Source organism: Tenrec ecaudatus, chromosome 1 (genome assembly GCF_050624435.1).
Source record: "Tenrec ecaudatus isolate mTenEca1 chromosome 1, mTenEca1.hap1, whole genome shotgun sequence".
Lineage (NCBI taxonomy): Eukaryota > Metazoa > Chordata > Mammalia > Afrosoricida > Tenrecidae > Tenrec > Tenrec ecaudatus.
Window position 1 is genome coordinate 159,784,673 of NC_134530.1, and position 20,843 is coordinate 159,805,515.

Sequence of the window (20,843 nt, forward strand, 5' to 3'; positions counted from 1 at the left end):
TCAAACTGGCAACCTTTCAGTTACTGGTCAAGTGCTGGAACTACTGTTTCACCAGGGCTGCTTGTTAGTTACTATAATGAACCTCAAAGCCTGCTTTTTTTTCCCCCAGGAATCTTTATGCTTTCTATCAGCCATTTGATGTTACCTTTCTCTCCCTTGGAAAAAGATCCTACCTTTTCCCCACCTCAATTCTTTCACCCATGATGGTATGGTCAAGGGTCAAAGAAAGTTGGTAACTGAAAATATATTTTTATTGCTAAATTACTGTTGTATTTGGGAAAATAAAAGTTTGAGGACTAGATCCATACTTTATTCTCCATTCTATCCCCAGAAACTAGCATAGTGATTGATATATTATAGGCATTCAATAAGTTTTTATTAAATAAGAGCATAGTACTTTTTCCATGAGAATTATTTTTAAGGTTTGAAAAGAATATTTTATAAGTACATAACTCAGTACAAAGTCACCCAATTCCTTGCCTTGAAACACTGGAGTGTGTTCCTCCAGAAATATTCTATATATCTGCAATCATAAACACATATACAGTATGCTCAATAGATATATGTTTAATAAACAAAATAAAACCTTTGAGGAAACAGTGGCAGATTTTGTATTGAAGATATTTATGAAGCGGTGTTAACAAACCCAGGGAGTAGGGAACAACAAGTGATCCAAATCGGTGATGAGGAGGGTGAAGGAGGCCTGGTAGGATGTGATGGGTAATGTAACCAAGAGGAATCACTGAAACCCGAATGAAGGCTGAGCATGCTAGTGGGACAGAGGAAAGTAAAAGGAAATAGAGGAAAGAACTAGGAGGCAAATGGGCATTTATAGAAGTCTAGACAAAAGCATGTACATATGTAAATATATTTATATATGAGGATGGGAAAATAGATCTATGTGCACATGTTTATAGGTTTAGTATTAAGGTAGCAGATGGACATTGGGCCCCCACTCAAGTACTCCCTCAATGCAAGAACACTTTGTTCTACTAAACTGGCATTCCATGATGCTCACCTTCCCAAGACAATTGCCGAAGACAAAGCGGGTGCCTAAGCGAAGTGGTGAAGAAAGCTGATGGTGCCCAGATATCAAAAGATACAACATCTGGGGTCTTAAAGGCTTGAAGGTAAACAAGTGGCCATCTAGCTCAGAAGCAACATGGAAGAAGTACACCAGCCTGTGTGATCATGAGATGTCAAAGGGATCAGGCATTAAAGAACAAAATAATCTTATCATTGTGAATGAGGAGGAGTGAAGATTAGGGACCCAAGACCCATCTGTAGGCAACTGGACATCCCTTTACAGAAAGGTCATGGGGAGGAGATGAGTCAGTCAGGGTGCAGTGTAGCAAGGATGAAACATATAACTTTCCTCTAGTTCCTAAATGCTTCCCCTCCCCCCCACTATCACGATCCCAATTCTACCTTGCAAATCAGGCTAGACCAGAAGATGTACACTGGTGCAGATAGGAACTGGAAACACAGGGAATCCAGGACGGATGATCCCTTCAAGACCAATGCTGAGAGTGGCAATACCAGGCGGGTGGAGGAAGGGTGGGTTGGAAAGGGGGAACCGATTACAAGGATCTACATATAACCTCCTCCCTGTTGTTGGAAAACAGAAAAATGGGTGAAGGGAGTGGGTAAGATATGACATATAATAATAATTTATAAATTATCAAAGGTTCATGAGGGGGGAAAAAGGAAAAAATGAGGAGCTGATACCAAAGACTCAAGCAGAAAGCAAATGTTTTGAGAATGATGATGGCAGCAAGTGTACAAATGTGCTTGACACAATGAGTGTATGTATGGATTGTGATAAGAGTTGTACAAGTCCCCAATAAAATGATATTTTTAAAAGATTAGAATGATCCAGTTGCAGCTTATTTTAAAAAGCCCCAATAAAATGTTTTTTTTAAAAAAGGATCTTTATGAGCAGGCATAATAACTAATGCTCATTGAAATGGTCTTGATTTTTTTTATCCAAATGTCTTAAATTCTAGTGAGGAAAGGGAAAGAAGATTTTAAAGTTTCTCCGTTCTTACCAATTCTCAAACTTGAGTGTACATTATAAACACCTGAGTTTTTTGAGTTTACCACAAAACCTCTCTTCTCAAATTTTGATTCTGTAAAAACTAAGGTAGAGGTAGGGTGGTAGGGTCGGGGTTCCAGAATTTTTATTTAATAAGTTCCTGTGTGGGGCTGCTTATTTGTAGTCACACTGTGTATACCAAAAAGTTGGCTCCCAACCCTTCCTTCACCACCCATATGATCCTACTTAGAAGGTACTACTACCGAACTTTAACCTTGGCTGCCCCAGCCCTGGCAGAAGTGTGGAAATATTCCTCCCCTGATCTAGGCTCCAATTTAATCTAGTGGGATCATTTACTCGCTCACGATGGGAGTGTCTGAAACTTGATCCTGTTTTTGGTTGAACTATTCATGAAGCTCTGGGTTCTCAGGCTAGGAGTGGAGAAGGGCGACAGCTACCAGCCACTCTCACTTTGCAAGAGAGGGTTGATGAAAAGAGGGGACTCTGCCAAGAAAGAAATGTGCTTGAGTAGGAGGAGTCTGCCCCACCAACCGCCAGCGCTGGCCGTGGATCCCGTCCTCTCAAAAGGTAAGTAGCTGCTGACTTGACTGGAGGATGGAGTTTTAAAGTGGGAATGACCCGAGTTTAATGGCATCTTTCCATGGGTTTCAGAAGTACTGGGAAAGTGACAGTTCCAAGTTCTGAGGTGGGGTGTGCTGGGGGCTTGATTTTGCAGAGGAGTCAAATGTGCACATCAGACGAGGAGTCTTAGACACAGCCTCCTGAGGCAAATTGGAGCAACCAAGGATTGGTCCTGTTTAGAGGATGCCTTTTATTTTAAGGACTATGTACAATAAGAATGTTCATTATTATGTATTTTTCTTCATCTCCTCTCTCTTCAGATTAAACTTAAAATGTATAGCCAAGTGAGAAATGCTGGGTTTTAAAACCGAACTCACAGCCATCAAGTCTATTCCAAGTCACAGTGACCCTGCAGGACAGAGTAGAACTGCCCCTGTGGATTCCCAAGACTGTAACTATTTGTAGGAGTAGAAGGCCTTGTCTTTCTCCTGTGGAGCCTCTGGTGGTTTTGAACTTCGTAACCACTACTCCACAAAAGGGAAAGGAGGCTGTGGGAGAGACTTTCTGGGAAGTGAACCAGGGAGAGGAGGAGCTGAGTTTGTTGCAGATTTATAAATACCATTCCTTGTACATTCTGCTCCTTCTTGCCCTCAAAACAGCACCTATCACTCAGAGGCACCCTACAGACCAGGGGAGAATTGCCTCCATGCGTTTCCAAGGCGGGAACCCCTTCATCAGGGGCGTGATTCACATAATTTAACGACTGGTTTCCTGTTCTAATGACTGCTTTATGTATAGTATATATAACATATATACATACCGAAAGGTTGTTTATTATTTCTTACAGTTAATATACAGTTAATATTTAAATAAGAACAATAAACGGGGTACACAAAACTAGATTATTTATATGAGTTTTAAAATAATAATGAAAAAGTATTCAATAATACCTAACCAACAGAAATAAAGCTATTACTTATATTTCCATAATACTTCTTGATTTGTGTCCTTACTTGCAGTTTTCTTAACTTTTATCCGAGCATCTTCAGCCGTGTGATTTGTCCTTAATTGTCTTTTCACTGCAGGAATAGGATCCCATTCCTTGAGGTACAGTAGAACAATCAGACCATAATCATTGTGTTTGATAACTTAGAAACAATAAGGTGACTTCTCTTCTACAAACATATTATGTTCATCTGAACTTAATCTGAAAAATCCCTGTCTGATTCTGCTGAACTTACAGCAATTGTTCTGATAATATTTTTAGTTCTTTGAACATTTTCAGGAATTGCACTATTCACACATAATATCTCGTGGGGATTTTGGGCGCAACACAAAGCTGAAACAAGTGACAACGCGTCACTCTCTAGTTTTTTGACACTTTTTCTCTTACGTTGTGTGCTTGTTTACTGAAGTAACAAACGATGCAAGGGAATAAAACTATAGAATTTCCAAATGTGCTTGACACAATGGATGGATGGATGGATGGATGGATAGATGGATGGTGATAAGAGTTGTATGATCTCCCAATAAAATGATTTTTTAATCAAGTGTTTAATCAGAAGTATGAGTTTTATGAAGTAAATAAATATTACAAGCATAGTTCTGTCTAATTTTTTATACCTATGGGTGAAATTAATATTACATTGTTGAGCAATTGAATGTTAAAGTATAAGGAATATAAATTTGTGATTTTCACATTGGCCACTGTAGATGGAACTGACCCTGTGAGTGTCCTAGACTGTAACCCTTTGATCAGTGGTAGAATTCAAATGATTTAGCAACCTAATGACTTGCTTTTAGTATAAAAAAAGATTGAAAGCGTCATTTTAACAACAGATTCGTCGAACTCAACAACAAAACAATTAGGTATTAGTTCTCCCGAACCTACTGAATCCCACCACTGCCTATAAGGGGCCCTGTAGATCAGGTCTGAACCGTGAGTTTCTGGCATTGTAAGTCTTTCAAGGAACAGAAAACCCCGCTTTTCTTCCAAGTTGCAGCTTGTGGTTTTAAACTGCGGACTTTAAAGATCACAGCTCAAAGCGTTACCCCTCGGACACCACCAGGCTCCTTACTCACTAGGACCAAATTTAACAAAACGAATTCATGCTGCCTGTGTTAGTCTGGGTACTTTAAAGAAACAAATCCACAGAAATTCGTATGTATAAGTGAGAGTTTTATATAAAGGTTAAGTGTGCATCAAGAAAACATCCCAACCCAGTGCTGCCCAAGCCCACACGTCCACCATTAGCCCATTAACCCATATGTCCAACACCAATCCACAAAGTCCTCCTCCATCTTACAAAGCAGATGCAATGATGCCGAGTGCAGAAGGAAAGCCTTACCAGTGAATGTATAAGCATCTCAGTGCTGGCAGGGGTCTCCACACGGCTGCTCCAGCACCCAGGACTGCATCAGGGTAGGCCAATGTGGCTTCTCCTTGGGGGTGTCTTGCAGGAGGTCAGTCTTGCAAGCTGAAGCAGGGAACTGCTAAGGCAGCTGCACCCTGGTGTGACCATCACAAAGCAAGAGACCCAAGAACTCCATGATTATTGTGCAGGTTGGCACAATAAATTAACTACCTCACTGCCCCTTCCTTTTGCTGCTGGTTACCTGACAGGAAACAGGAACCGAAGGGTCCTCTCTTTAGAAAACAGATTTTAAACCTGCCATCTTGACAGTGTGTCTGTCAAGCTAAATTGTCTAAGAGAGCTCAGAAAGAAGTGGAGCATCCAAGGTTCCAACAATTTATTCAGATTTTTTGCTATTCTAAAAATAAAATAAAAAGCTTCTTTTTAAAAAAGATACTGAAATTTTTCTTATTTGTTTCTAAATGTCAGAGTTCTCAACCAGACTTGAAAGTACTTTTAAACAGTCTTTTGGTGACCTGCAGCTTATTCTTGATGACCTGGGTATCTCTGTGGCCACAGTCTTGAGGCCAGAGGTCATATAGAAAAATTTTCTTAAAAAGTAAAAATCTGAACAAAAATTTTTAAAGTAAAAAACTTTTAACCTAATTTCATTTTTAAAATGTTGTATTACCTATATCTGAAACTGAGTCAAGAATGTGCATTGTATATACAAATGTATATTGATTTTGTTAAACAGAATCAACCAGAAATTTTTTCCTTTTCTAATTATTTTCTTTCGCAGTGAGAAAAATATTTTATTTTTAAGGGGCAAGTAGGAAGAATACCATACTACCTTGAAGAAAATTAGCTCATTGGCGTTTGGCAGCTCTGAGTGAGAAGTTCGGGTAACTAGGGGATCTTTGATTCAAGGTTCAGGAACTCAGATTTAAATAGATACAGAGATTCAAAGATGACCAGCTTGGGGAACCAAGGCCTTGCGTTTCTTTGTAGCATGTGAGGCCCACTGCCTTATAGAACAGAATAGAACTTCCCCTATGGGTTTCCAAGACTGTAAATCTTTATGGGAGTAGAAAGCTAAAGCTTCATCTTTCTTCCAAAGAGCAGCTGGTGGTTTCAAACTGCTGACTTTGTGGTTCGCAGCCCAGTAAGTAACACACTACACCCTCCTTAAAACCCTCTTTTCGTTTCAATTCCATTATCCTGTACTCTTCAGGTTTCCCCACTTTTGACAGTTCTCTCCGTGGTTCATTGACCTCTTTCCTTCTCCATAAATACAGATAGTGTCTTCCCTCTATTTCTCCTTTGACCATCTCATCGGCGCCTATGATTTCAACTCCCTTATCCTTGGATGACTCTCAGTGCTCTTGCTCTTCTTGACTCTGAATCTCCAGTCCCAAGCGCTGTCTCTTACGCATGGAACACCAACCAAGACCCAAAACCCTTTTCCATCAACTTCATTCCAACTCATAGCGACCCTACAGGAGAGAAGACACCTGCCCAATGGGTGTCCAAGGCTGTTAAAGAGGCAGGCTGCCATATCTTTCACCCGACCGTTTGGTTAGCAGCTGAGCACATTCGTCACTGTACCCCCTGAGCTCCTAATTTCCTTGTTGTTGTTGTTGTTGGGTGCCATCGAGTGGGTTCGGACCCATAGCAACCCTGTGCACAACAGAAAGAAACACTGCCTGGTCCTGTGCCGTCCTTAATGCACAGCATGTAAACACTGTCAAGTTCCTTATAGTCTCTTAAAATATCTGCAATGTCTAAAATTAAGGATTCTATCAATGGCGATATTTTTTCCAGCCAAATTCAAGTCCCAGAACTTTATCACCTCCGTCTCATTCCCATGGTACATTTACAGTGACTTGTAAGCTGTGTCAGATCGTCTTTCATAATCTTAAATCGCTTTGTTCCTTTCTGTTTTGCCCTGTGTTGTCCTGGTTTATGCCTTTGTTACCTTTCATTTAGGCTGCCAGACCATTCCCTATTCATTTCCTCTCCATTGTGTGGGATAGTTCCTGCCTTCCATACCTTTTACACACTATTGCCAGATATTGTCCTGAAACATGGCTTTGATCATTTACCTTGCTTCACTCAGCAAGCATGCATTGTGTATGCACTCATGCTAGGAACCAACCTGGACAGCAATTATTAACTCAATCATTAACTCAATCATGTAGGTGTGTTAAGCACCTATACTGTGACAACTCTGTTGTAGCCCCTAAAGATTCGCCATCAATAGCACAGACACACAATTAATGCTTAGAGCTTAGAAGCTCGCCCCAGTTGGAGCCCGTGGGATATCCAGTCCGAGAGGTTCCTGCTCTCAAGGTGGTCATCTCCTAAAAAAAAGAAAGAAAAGATTTGTCATGCCTGGAGTGAAAGGGGAATTCAAATGTCTTACCTTGGCTATCAAGTTCATCATAGTTCTATCTCAACCACTGGAAGTGTAGTATTTAAGTAAATGACCTTGGATTTGCTTGAGTCTTTCATCTGTCTTTTGCATCCTAGGTATTTTTTTGGCATTGTATCTTAAAAGGGCTCTGTACACACTGGAATCTCTTTAGTAAATAAAGGGGTGGTAATAAAAGATCATGTCCTGTGAAAATGTTACAGGATAAAGTGGTTTTTAAAAAGTCAACAGATAAATAAATAAATAAAATTTAAAAAGTCAACAGATACCTATCTGTCTTCAAATAACAGAAAATCTTATGCATGAAAAGATAACATGTTGGGAGGGAGGGAAAAAAAGAGAAGCTGGTACCAAGGGCTCAAGTAGACAGAAATGTTTTGAAATATGCTGGATACAGTTGATGTATGGATTGTTATAAGAGCTTTCAGAGCCCCCAATAAAATGATTTATAATAAATAAATAAAGCCCTTGAACTTTAAAAGAAAAAGCAAGAAAGAAAAGAGAACAGGTTGTCGTGCAGGGTCCTAAGAAGCCCTGACGGCCTTTTGATGTCGCTGGGCTGCTAGGCGGCACCGTCTGCAGCTTCAATCCACTGGCTCCTAGGGAGAGAGAAAGATGCTTTCTACTCCATGAAAAGTCACAGTCTTAGAAACCAAAGGGGCAGCTCTGTCTTGTCCTATAGGGTCTCTATGAGTTGGAATAGCCTAGGTGGCAGTGAGTTTGATATGGATCTAAGTTAAAATTGGAGCAACACGAAAGAGACAGATTAGGCCCAATGTAAGGAATAACTTCTACAGGAAAACTTAGGAGCTAGAATTGACTTACTTGGCAAATGGTTCCTAATTCCTGACCATCCAAAGAATTCAAGCCAGGAATTTTCAGGCGTGTTTAGAAAGGACTTAAGCATCAGTGGTTGGTGAAACGAGATGTTCCTTCTAACTGTTTGAGTCTACAATTTTAACCTTCCACATTCATGTATCATGAGCTCCAGCTATACCATTGAATGGTGAATAGTGCACTGAAATTCACTTTAAAATTGACATTATAATTTTAAAATCAAATAATAAGAGAAGGAGCCCTGTTTGGAATCTCTATTCCTCACAATCTTACAGATACTTCTATCTTCAGACCTCTCCTCTGACCTGAGCCGCACCCAGGAATCCAGACTGTCTCTTCCCTTAGGGTGAATTTTCCCCAGCAGAATCTCTAACTAGAATTAAACCAGACAGTTAAAGATTTGCTTTAATGCTTGCATTCTTGGACACACAGAGCTTAGGCTCCAAATGGAATCCTTTTTACAAAACGTATGATACACTGACTATCTGTTACATTCTTAGCACCCAACGCATCGAAACCTATGGGCTCCAACCCTCCATAGCCCACTTCTCTTCTGATGCCAGGCACTTTCAAGCTGCAAGTTAGGAAGCGTCCCAGATTCCTCTTCAGAATTCCACCTACGTGGAAAATTAAAACAGCATTCAGGACTTTCACAGCAGAAGGAAAAGAGCAAAAATATAAGACCGTCAGGAGGCTAGTGGCAGCAAATACCAGCCCTTGATCTGAATATCCGTCAGCTCCTTATTTAATCTCAATAACTGCCTTACAGGAGTTGTGTCATATTAGCTTCCGCCTGCAGATGAGGAAACCAAGACTCCGAAAGGTTAACTTGCTCTGCGTTGCCCAGGGGATAAATGCCATGACCAGGATTCACATCCAGAGAGACAGACTTACATCATCCATGCTTGTGACCAACTTGTATTTCACAATCATCTAGGAAGTGATCTCACTGGGGATTAACTTTCTTGCATGGAATGTTCTTTGTTCTTCCAACACCAAGAATTGAGTGGGGAAGCAGCAGTTTCCAAGGAGCTCTCCCTCAACGGTTCCCTTTTCCTCTCTTCCCTGGGCCCACCCAAAAAACAAACTGTCATCCCGCCGACTCTGACTCATGCCTACGTAGGGTCAGCAAGCCTGAGAATCCTCACAGGAGCAAAAAGTCGCCTCTGCCTCCCACAGAGGGGTGGGTTTTGACCTACCAACCTTGACGTTAACAGCCTAACACCTAACACACAGAAATCTGGTTTGTCAGTATTCTAAAAAATCCTACCGGAATTTTGGTGGAATTTTTTTTGTATCTGTACATCAACTTTGAAAGAATTAAAAAACTCCATATTGTTCAATCCATGGTATATCCCTGTGTTGACTCATGTGCTCTTTAATGACTTTCAATAACGGGTTACAATTGTATTTAAGTGAGTCTATCTCAACGTTTGTTAGATTTATTCTCAAATATTTGACATGGTGTGTGCCTTTTAAAATGATGCCTTTTTAACATGGTATGCTTTCTTGGTCGTTGCTGTTGGTAGTTAGAAAGGTAATGGGTTCATGTACCTGCATCTAATCATCTTGCTGAACTCTACTTCTCATTTTTCTTTAGACAATGGCTCACTCAAACTCACTGTCACCAAGTCAATGCCAGTTCATAGCTACCCTGTAAAGGACAAGGTAGCCCTACCCCCGTGAGTTTCCGAGACTGTACCTCTTTACAGCAGTAGAAAGATCCATCTTTCTCCTGTGGAGCAGCTTGGTGGTTTCAAACTGCTGACCTTGCAATGAGCAGCCCAGTGTGTAATCCACTCCGCCACCAGGGCTCCTTTTTGACAATGACATCATGTGTGAAGAATAAATATTCGTGCCTTTTTATATGTTATATTTCCCCTTCCTCTTGATCTTACTTTACTGCACTGACTGGGCCTTCAGCATAATGTCGTATAACAATGCATATAATGACCATATTTATCTGGTTCCTGACGTTAAAAGGAAACTCTTTCCTTTTGAATTCTTTTTAAGGTTTGAACAGAAAGAGTGAGTTTAATGAAGGGGATACTTTTGGAAAGAGTCCAAATGGCCCAAAGTTAGCATAAAAGGCCTCTTTCCCTTTTGACCAAGAAATAGGATGTTTGCTATACATTGTTAGTCACCGCCCTCTGTTACGGGTAAAGCAATCCCCTTCTGCTCCTATTTTGCTAAGGAATCTCATGGATGTTTGCAGTGATAATAATCAGCACCAACAGAACTTTTCCCCTGCTCACTTCTAAGCTCCACTTGGACACCTGTTACCGCGCAGTCCTTTCTTCTTGGACTCTCACCACCTGGCGCTAGATCACCTTCACACGTCAAAAGGATGCCGCCTCTCAGATTGCCCCTGAGCTCCCTAACGTCACACCTGCTGGTTCCCACAACTCCTTGGGCCTTGAATTCACGGGAACAAACTCAGAGAACTCACCGAAAGCATGACGCAGTACTTATGAGTACAGCTTTAGCAGACAAGAGGGGATGCATATGAAGCGCTATGAGAAGTGAGGTCTGGGAGCATGAAGCGTCCACACCCCCTGAAAAGGGCATGTAGTCTAATGGCTTATTTTCTCTGATGTTACTATAGCTCTTCAGTTTTCTTTCAGTTAATATTTACCTTTTACATAATTGCTACATCACTTTACACTTTTCTGTCTTTAAATTTTAGGTGAGTCTCTGGTACGCGCAGTCTAGCTAGGAATGGGAACCAAGATTTTTTAAATAGATGTTTGTTTGCTTGTTTTTTTTAATCTGTCCAGCATCCAAACCTCCTTCCTATTTGGGGGAAATCTTCCTCTGTGTGAGTCTATGGGAGACAAAGCTTTGTCCTTATAGAAGCCTAGAGAAGCCAAATGCTCCCTGTTTTAACCCTTGGCAGCGAAGGTGCTGGTGTGTGACTCAGCATCCACCAGTTGGATGCTCCAGCCAGAGGCTGGACTATGGCGTGACACAAACATGATATAAGTTATAATTCAGGCATGGCAGAGGCAGTAACAGCCACAGTGGTGGCTGGTGGCGATAGTGTCCAATGCCACCCAGCAGGGCCCTGAGCAGACTTTTCCTGTGCTGACTGTGGTGAGACTTCCTGCCACCAAACTTCTCTTGGATTCTGCCTGTTTTATATGACTATCACTTCTTTTAAGCAATTCTTAGAAATGCCTGATCATTTTTTAATCATATCTTTTCTGCTTAAATTGCGAACACCTCATTTCTGTTGTTTGCCTATAAGAATCCTGATTGATATAAAAGAATTTTTAAAATTAAAAAAAATCATTTTATTGGGGGTTCATAAAACTTTTATCACAATCCATCCATCCATCCATTGTGTCTAGCACATTTGTAAATTCATTGCCTTCATCATTCTCAAAACATTTGTTCTCCACTTAAGTCCTTGGTATCAGCTCCTCATTTTCCCCTCCCTCTCTACTCCCCCCATGAACCTTTGATAATTTATAAATTAATAGTATTTTGTCATATCTTACACTGTCCAATGTCTCCCTTCACCCACTTTTTCTGTTGTCTGTCCCCCAGGAAGGAGGTTATATGTAGATTCTTGTAATTGGTTCCCTTTCTACCCCACCACCACCACCCTCTCGGTATCACCACTCTCAGCACTGGTCCTGAAGGGATCATCTGTCCTGGATTCCCTGTGTTTCCAGTTCCTATCTGCACCATGAAAGAATTCTTTCTTCCTTCGGAATGGCGTGGAGGAAGTGGATAGGTTGCAGGGAATGCATGGTGCCTGCATTGACTGGAGTCATTCTTGCTACCATCACAGAAGACGTCCTGGAGAGAAAATGAACACAGAAGGGAGGCAAGCTTGCGACACACACAGCTCTACAGAAGAGCAGGACGTTCATACCACCTTGACCACCTGCAGCCCAAAGCCTGACTCTGCGCCCTTGAGCCCATCCACTCAGTGCATCATTTCATCCCATGTGAGTTGACTTGTCTGTTGCTTGTAACCACAAGCATCTTTCCCAGACTTTTCTTTGTTCAGTTCCATTACTTTGAAAAGGGATCCTTCACTGATTCTGCAGTGGCCCTTCAGCTGCTGTTCTCCTTTCTTTCCCAGTTGAGTGCTTCTGAGCTGCTTTACAGCCCTAGCTTCTTCATTTCCTCACTGTCCTTCCTTGGTCAATCAACTGAGGTCTGAATTCCCCCTTTCCCACTCTGCCGGCCCTCTTTCCTTTTAGGTCATCTTAGCCATGTCTGCTTGCCTTAATCCAACATTCTGTTTTCAAAGGCATTCACTTACTTGACAAACATGTTTACATGCGCACTTTAAAGCCCATTGTGACTCATGGTGATCAAACGCATGTCTGAGGAGAATTTTGCTCCGTGGGTTTTCAGTGACTGATTTCGGGGGCAAGTCGATCATGATGTATTTCCTACAAGGAGTCTTTGGGTGGGCTCAAATCTCCTCTCTTTCAGTTATTAGCCAAACATATGAACTCTTTGCAAACCCAAGGACTTCTAGAAAAAGTGTAGTGATATCTTCATTGATCGATCAGGTGTTTTATTGAACATTGAATATATGCCAGACTTTTGGACTCTGAAAACCAATTGTTATGGTCTCTACTCTCATGTATGGTTCCTATTTTATCTTTAAAATGCGTTCACTAAAGTAATTACCGTAAACTTCAGTGAACGTTATTGGACGATCTACCTGGGAAGTCAACATTCAAGCTGAGGTCTGAAAGTCAAATTCAGAGGAAAATGAACATAGCAAAGAGGTGATCATGGACAAACCCTGGCAGCAAAAGGGGACCGTGCGAAATCCGTGAAGCCATGAGAAGTCTAGCATGGCGGTGCAAAGTCCAAAGGAGATACTGGCAAACACGGAGGCCAGAACCAAGAGCAGAGGGCCTTGGAGCCCTCTGAGGAAATCTGGAAACAGCGGGAAGATGTTGAAGAGTTTTAATCAGTGGACTGATTGATTTGCATTTATTGAAGATCACTTTGTGGTTTGGAAGAGCATATGGCTGTTTTCAAGAAATCAGAGGCATTTGGAAGAGTCTGGCATTGAATGTTCTGTACTATGTGGTAGCATTAGAAATACAGAGAAGAAAATTGATTTGAGAGATATTGTGGACGTAGACCTAATAGGATATTAATAGATACAGGGAGTGAAAAACTACTGTAGTATGTTATACGAACAAAACTGCACTGAAAGAGCACTATAGAAGAAGGAGAAGAGAGAAGGCACATAAATAATGTGATAATATAGGAATGAGCTATATACCTCAGGGATGGTCAAACAATCTTCCACAATTCCCAGCTACACTCTCAGTCTCTGCCAAGGTACAACTCTACCACGGTACAACTCGGCCTATAAGGAAGATAATTCTTGATCTTGATTCTCAGAGCAACTTAGCTCCTCACCATCCTAACTAATCTTTTACAAAACCAATGTGGAGTCAAAAGTCCCCATTACAGCCTTTTCCGCCCCCCCGCCCCCAGGAATCTTGCTCTGAGATGTGCTCTGCAGAGGTCCCTCAGGGTCCCTCCCTCCAAAGCCAAATACAACAAATTCACTTCCAGCCACTTTTCAGTAAAGCAGCTTCTTTCAAACAGAAAGCCTTTGTAGGTGGGATTCTCCTGGGTAGAGCCCCAGGCTACTCCTCTTTGTGGGGTGCATATACAACTCTCAAGAAAAAGGAAAAATTGTTTTCTTTTGTTCAGTTTAATTCCAATCCTGCACACTTCTCTGTTACCACAGGCTGCTCCAGCCAGCCTACTTCCTATAATTAGCTTCAGGTGTAAATTACAAACCAGTCCACCGATGGGGTAACCATACCTCTTTCCATAAACTAAAATAAACCCTGAATGGATCAAAGATCTAAATGGAGAAAGAGAAAAATGGAACTATTTAAATAGTAGAAAAGAACATAGATTAATTGCTTTATAATTTGGTTGTAGGGAACGACTTTCTAATACTGATATAAAATTCATATGTGATGTGACCTCCTCCCTGGGAGAGGGACAGCAGAGAAGGGGGGGAGGGGAGACTCCAGATAGGGCAAGATATGACAAAATAACAATGTATAAATTACCAAGGGCACATGAGGGAGGGGCAGCGGGGAGGGAGGGGAAAAAAAAAAAGGACCTGATGCAAAGGGCTTAAGTGGAGAGCAAATGCTTTGAGAATGATTGGGGCAGGGAATGTGCGGATGTGCTTTATACAATTGATGTATGTATATGTATGGATTGTGATAAGAGTTGTATGAGCCCCTAATAAAATGTAAAAAAAAGAAAAGAGGAGAAAAAAAAAGAAAATGATTAGGGCAAAGAATGTACAGATGTGCTTTATACAATTGATGTATGTATAAGTATGGATTGTGATAAGAGTTGTATGAGCCCCTAATAAAATGTTTTTAAAAATTCATATGTGATAAAAGGAAAAAATCTATACATTTCATATTTAAAATAAAAACATTTTCAAAGCAAAAATATCTCCTTAAAGAAAATCAAAACACAACTAGCAAACTGGGGGGTGGTCTTTATAATATGTATCATACATAAGGGCTATTATCTATAATGCATAAAGGATATTTTAAAAGTAAGGGAGAAAAGATGAAAATTCCAGTAGAACAAGGGGCAAAAGACACAAACATTAGTTTACATAAAAATATACAGTAGTGTTAAGAAAACAATTTTTCTTCCCCTCCCCCCAGAAGAATTTATTTCAAAAGACGGCATTGAACCTGCAGCTCTGGAAGAGGGACATATCTGATCAGAGCACATGGAAGCAGATGAAGGGGGAGGAGAGAGTAAAGAACATTCTGGCCCATCAGGCCTTGAGGATGATGTTCCTGATTAGGGCAGCCAGTCCACAGAGAGGACCACGTGGCCGGGCCCACTATGAGACATGACATCCCTCACTGACCCATAGTCCTACAGGTGACAACACCGGAGACACAGTGTGGGAATTGCGCCTGATCTGATCCCACCACACCAAGGCAAAACACTTAGGGGGTGCAACAGAACAGCAAGGGAATGGAACAGCGAGACCCCCAGGGAATGCTGAAGGTGGACTTTGGGGCCAGGGCATGGGGCCAGGGCATGGGGCCCAAACAGACTGGACGGGAAAACACTCCTAAGGCCAACAAACAGTCCTTGAACTAAGTTTTTCTTTCTTGTTGTGTTTTGTTTTTTTTTGTCATTGGTGTGTTGTTGTATATTGTTGCTTGGTTTTGCTCTGTCTTGTTTTTGTTCATGTCATTATCTCTGCAGGTCTGTCTAAATAAGATAGGCTAGATGAACTATCTGGAGGAGAAAACAACCAGACCGACAGTTCCCGGGGGACATGGGAGAGGGGCAGGTGGGGGGAAAGATAGTGGTGTTAACAAACTCAGGGACGAGGGAACAACAAGTGATCCAAATCGGTGGTGAGGAGGGTGTGGGAGGCCTGGTAGGGATGATCAAGGATAATGTAACCAAGAGGAATTACTGAAACCCAAATGAAGACTGAGCATGATAGTGGGACAAGAGGAAAGTCAAAGGAAACAGAGGAAAGAGCTAGGAGGCAAAGGGCATTTATAGAGGTCTAGATAAAGACATGTACATATGCAAATATTTTTATATATGAGGATGGGGTAATAGATCTATGTGCATATATTTATTTATAGGTTTAATATTAAGGTAGAAGAAGGACATTGGGCCTCCCCTCAAGTACTTCCTCAATGCAAGAATACTTTCTTTTATTAAATTGGCATTCTATGATGCTCACCTTCCTGACACAACTGCTGAAGACAAAGAGGGTGAATAAGCAAAGTGGTGAAGAAAGCTGATGGTGCCCGACTATCAAAAGATATAGTGTCTGGGGTCTTAAAGGCTTGAAGGTAAACAAGCGGCCATCTAGCTCAAAAGCAACAAAGCCCACATGGAAGAAGCACACCAACCTGTGTGATCACAAGGTACCAAATGAATCATTTATCAGACATCAAAGAACAAAAATATCATATCATTGTGGGCTCACCTCCATGATACAATCGCTGAAGACAAAGTGAGTGAATAAGCAAATGTGGTGAAGAAAGCTGATGGAGACCGGCTATCAAAAGATACAGCGTCTGGGCTCTTAAAGGTTTGAAGGTAAATAAGCAGTCATCTATCTCAGAAGCAACAAAGCCCACATGGAGGAAGCACACCGGCCTATGTGATCACAAGGTGTCGTCGAAGGGATCAGGAGAGTGAGGAGTGGAGACCCAAAGCCCATTTGTAGGCCACTGGACATCGCCTTACATAAGGGTCTCAGGGAGACGAGCCAGTCAGGGTGCGATGTAGCAACGATGGAACATACAATTTTCCTCTAGTTCCTAAATGCTTCCTCCTCCCCCACTATCATGATCCCAATTCTACCTTACAAATCTAGTTAGACCAGAGGATGTCCACCGGTACAGATAGGAACTGGAAAAACAGGGAATCCAGGGTGGATGATCCCTTCAGGACCAGTGGTGTGAGTGGCAATACTGGGAGAGTAGAGGGAGGGTGGGTTAGAAAGGGGGAACCGATTACAAGGATCTACATGTGACCTCCTCCCTGGGGCATGGACAAGAGAAAAGTGGGTGAAGGGAGACATCGGACAGGGCAAGATATGACAAAATAATAATTTATAAATTATCAAGTGTTCATGAGGGAAGGGAGAGTTAGGAGGGATGGGTAAAAATGAGGAGCTGATGTCAAGGGCTTAGGTGGATAGCAAATGTTTTGAGAATGATGAGGGTAATGAACATACAAATGTGCTTTACACAATTGATGTATGTATGGATTGTGATGAGTCCCTAATAAAATGATTTTTTTAAAGAAAACAATTCCATTTACAATAACACCTAAAGAGTAAACTACTTAGAAGTACCATATATACTTGAATATAAGCCGACCCAAATATCAGCGGAGGCACCTAATTTTACCACAAAAACTATGTTTAAAATGTGCTGAAAAACTCGGCTTATACACAAGTATAGATGGATAAATTTAACAAAGGTATAAAACTTAAACTGAAAATGAAAAGATATTTAAATTGAAGATATAAGTAAATGGAAAGGTATTCCGTGTTCATGGATCAGAATAATTAATATTGCTAAGATGACATTTCTCCCCCTAAGGATTTAATAGAATTCCTATCAGAATTCTAGCTGGATTCTTGCTAGAAATGAACGAGCTGATCATAAAATTCATATGGCAATTCAAGAGACCAAACATAGCCAAAACATGTTGCAAAAGAAGTACTGCTCATATTCTAAAATAGTTGCAACAATGGGGGCCAGTGCCTTCCTCAAACTTTATGAGTAGGTGGCATAATCCCTGTCTCCAAGGACTCTCACCCTTCGTCCTACCACAGGATATTTCCAGAGAAGACTGCGTAGGAAGAAAATGAGAGGGGTCATGATTGACCTGGTGGGATGAACAGTATTTGTGGTGAGAGGCTATTCGCTTCCTGAGAAGGCAGAAAAGAAGCAAATGAGTGGGGGAAAGAAAGGCTTCTTTTCTTGGGTTTCAAGAGGACAGAGATTGGTTCCATCAGAGGGAGGGGAGGGGTTATTCCCGGGATGGATGTTTGCTGAATTGCAGCACCTGCCCACCTACACTGATGAATTTGCACACAGTAGATGTGAGTGCAAGCCAATTTCTCAGCTTACGATTTCTGAATGTGGAAGGCTCACAGTAGTGTGTGCTAGCAGGCTGCTGGAACCTTGGTGAAGTATGCCGAGGAAGAAAATATGGCCAGGTCCCCAACTTCTTCTTGTCCTGCATCTCACTGAAGAGACTCAGTTATCTTTCCCTCCGAAGCAGAGCAGTGAGGATGCCTGACCACAGCACCAAGCCATAGGACATCCAACCTAGGTGTGGCTTGGAGGAGGATCTTTTGTCTAGGAATACTTGGCACCATCTAGTGGTCACGAGATGGAACAACCATTTTGTGCTTGCTCTGGTGGCATAGTGTTGGGCTGCAACTGCAAGGCCAGCAGTTTGAAACCACCAGCAGCTCCAGGAGGAGAGGGAAGGGAAGAAGGAACTTTCTACTCCCATGAAAATGTACAGTTTTGTTGGAAGGTGGGGAAGGAGGAAGAAAAGGAGGAGCTGATACCAAGGGCTCAAGTAAAAAGAAAATGTTTTGGAAAGGTTGATGGCAACATATGTACACGTGTGCTCAATACAATTGAATGATGGATCGTTACAAGATTTGTAAGAGCCTCCCAATAGAATGATGAATAAAAAATCAAAAGCAAATGTACAGTCTTGGAAACCCACAGGGGCAGTTTTATTTTGTCCTAGTGGGTCGCTATGAGTCAAAATTGCCTCAATGGCAGTGAGTTCAGTTTTGGTTCTGGTACCATAGTGGGTTGGCTTGGGCTACTAACGACCCAAAAAGTCAGTCATTCAAACCTACCAGCAAACTCCGTGGGAGAAAGATGAGACTTTCTGCTCTGAGAATCCCAAGGGGCTATGTTACTCTGTCCTATAGGGTCGCGATGAGTCAGAAGCCAACTCAATGGCAGTACATTTGCAAGTGGTTTTGTTTTTCAAAATAACCTAAGTGTTGGCTATTCAAGCCAACCCAACAGCATCATGGAAGAAAGGCAGTCTGTTTCCTCTAACATCACAGCCAAGAAACCGCCGGGATCATTTCTACTCTGTAGCATGTGGAGTGAAGAATCCGCTTTGATCTGGCACCATCCAAAGAGGGCTTCAGAAACAGAAAGTACAGAATGAGGCTGCGCACTGTCCCAAAGTCACCAGCATGTTCCACTCAGAAACCACGCGGCCACAGCAGAGTAAGGCAAGGGTTCTCTTCGCAGTCAGCTACAACGATGCAACCAGCTAGAGACTTGCCGATGTTGCCCTTCCTCCTCGTTCCAACCCGGGAAGAACAGGGGCTAAGAAGAGGCAAAGGAGACAGTGAAATCTGAGTAGACTAAGTTTCGAGATCTGAAATGACCATTCAGTGTCCGTACCTGACTTTTCATCCATCTTGATGACAAAAAAGGATAAAATAGAGTAAAAGCTGGTGATTTTTAAAAATAATCAACCAGTTCTATGTTCGTACCCAATGGGCTGCAACTGCACCACAAATCAGCTACAGTAAGTCCACTGGGAATTTCAAGAAATTCTTGTAAAGGATTTGAATGTAAACAGAACTGGGATCTTCCAGGACAAGGAAGCCCCAGCTGATTTGTTCACATATTGCCTAATAAAAATTCCTCAGATCTTTTATCCTTATTATGGGTGCATATCTTGTCAGTCTCCTATCCCACCCCTATCCGTTTCATAAGTGCTTCTTCGTTGTCTTGCTGATTTCTCAACCCCTTCTCTCTCTTTGGTTTCTAACTGCTATTAAAGAAACCTACACCGGCCAATAAATTTACTGTATGCTCTTTTGTCCAGGGACATGCCTGTGGAAGTAGCTGCGGCTGGGAAAGGGTCAAGGCGTCCGTGTGGCCATGGAGGAGCCGAGTCTGTCCAGCTCTGTTGATGTGGACAAAGGAGTTACCATTGCCTTTGTGGTTCTTCTGTTTCTGTTCCTAATGGTGATGATTTCCCGATGTGCCAAGTTGGTGAAGAATCCTTATGCGGTAAACTCTGCATCCACAGAACTGTCTCTGAACTGACGCCGCACGAGGCCGGTCTGGAAGACATCTGCTCACAGGGATTTGAAATCTGTTCTACAGATGTGGATGGTCCTGATTTGGGATTATTTCATCTTCCTAGTTCTGAGCCAAGGAGCCCTGTTGGTACAGAGGTCCAAGACTCGACTGCAAACCGAAAGGTCGGCAGTTTGAGTCCGCCAGCTGCGCCTTGGGAGAAGGGTGTGGCAGCCTGCTTCTGTGAAGATCGCAGCCTCGCAAACCCTGTGGGGAACTGGAATTGACTCGACAGCAGTGGGTTCTTGTTTTCAAGCCTGCTTACTTTTGCTTTTCATGATGGTCACATAAGTGGATGTTGAGAATGATAATAACTTTAAAAGATGAGGTAAACTAGTTTGTGTTTGTAAAAATGACACAGGGGTGGCATCTGACCTCCACTTACTTCACAAGGGAGGAGGAGACTCAAGATCAAAAGCCTAAGGCTGATCCCTATATGTGGTCAGCGAGACCTCCATCCCGACCCTTCTCACCAATTCCCACGCCAGCCATCCCTCCTCCGCACGCTCGATGTTCCTGCTGGGTTCAAGCGTTCATTGCAACGGCCACACAACTCACAGACAGTACTCGCGGTTCTGGAGCTTCTTAGGGCAATAGTGGGGTACAGTTCAGGATCAGAAATTGTGGGGGGCCAGCCTTCACAGTTGAGCGGGTCCTAGGGGGCGGTTGGGTAATTGAAGGTTAAATTAAAGAAACAACAGACAAGACATGCAAGGGTTCACCTCTTCAATGGAGACCAGAACCAGGGGGGAGGTGGTGGGCAAATGTATTCTCTCACAAGTTTATATAATCTCAGGCATGCAAGCCGTGTTCTATAGATAACAGGAAGGGGATTTATTAGAGATATATATGTAACAGGAAGGAGACTTGCCAGGGGCACATACGTGACAGGAAGGCACCTACATAACAAGATAGGTGGATTCTAGAGTTAAGATGGA

The 20,843-nt window shown here is 42.1% G+C and overlaps 1 protein-coding gene across 1 annotated transcript; it reads left to right on the top strand.

Annotated features, from left to right (window-relative positions):
- The first annotated feature begins 19,704 nt into the window (after positions 1 to 19,704).
- Positions 19,705 to 19,872, top strand: CTXND2 (cortexin domain containing 2). Its single transcript, XM_075540341.1, has one exon. The coding sequence runs from the start codon at positions 19,705 to 19,707 to the stop codon at positions 19,870 to 19,872; it is 168 nt and encodes a 55-aa protein (XP_075396456.1).
- The last annotated feature ends 971 nt before the right edge of the window (positions 19,873 to 20,843 follow it).

Excerpts from the sequence above, each read along its gene's own strand:
- CTXND2 (XM_075540341.1), top strand. The coding sequence starts at position 19,705 with ATGGAGGAGCCGAGTCTGTCCAGCTCTGTTGATGTGGACAAAGGAGTT.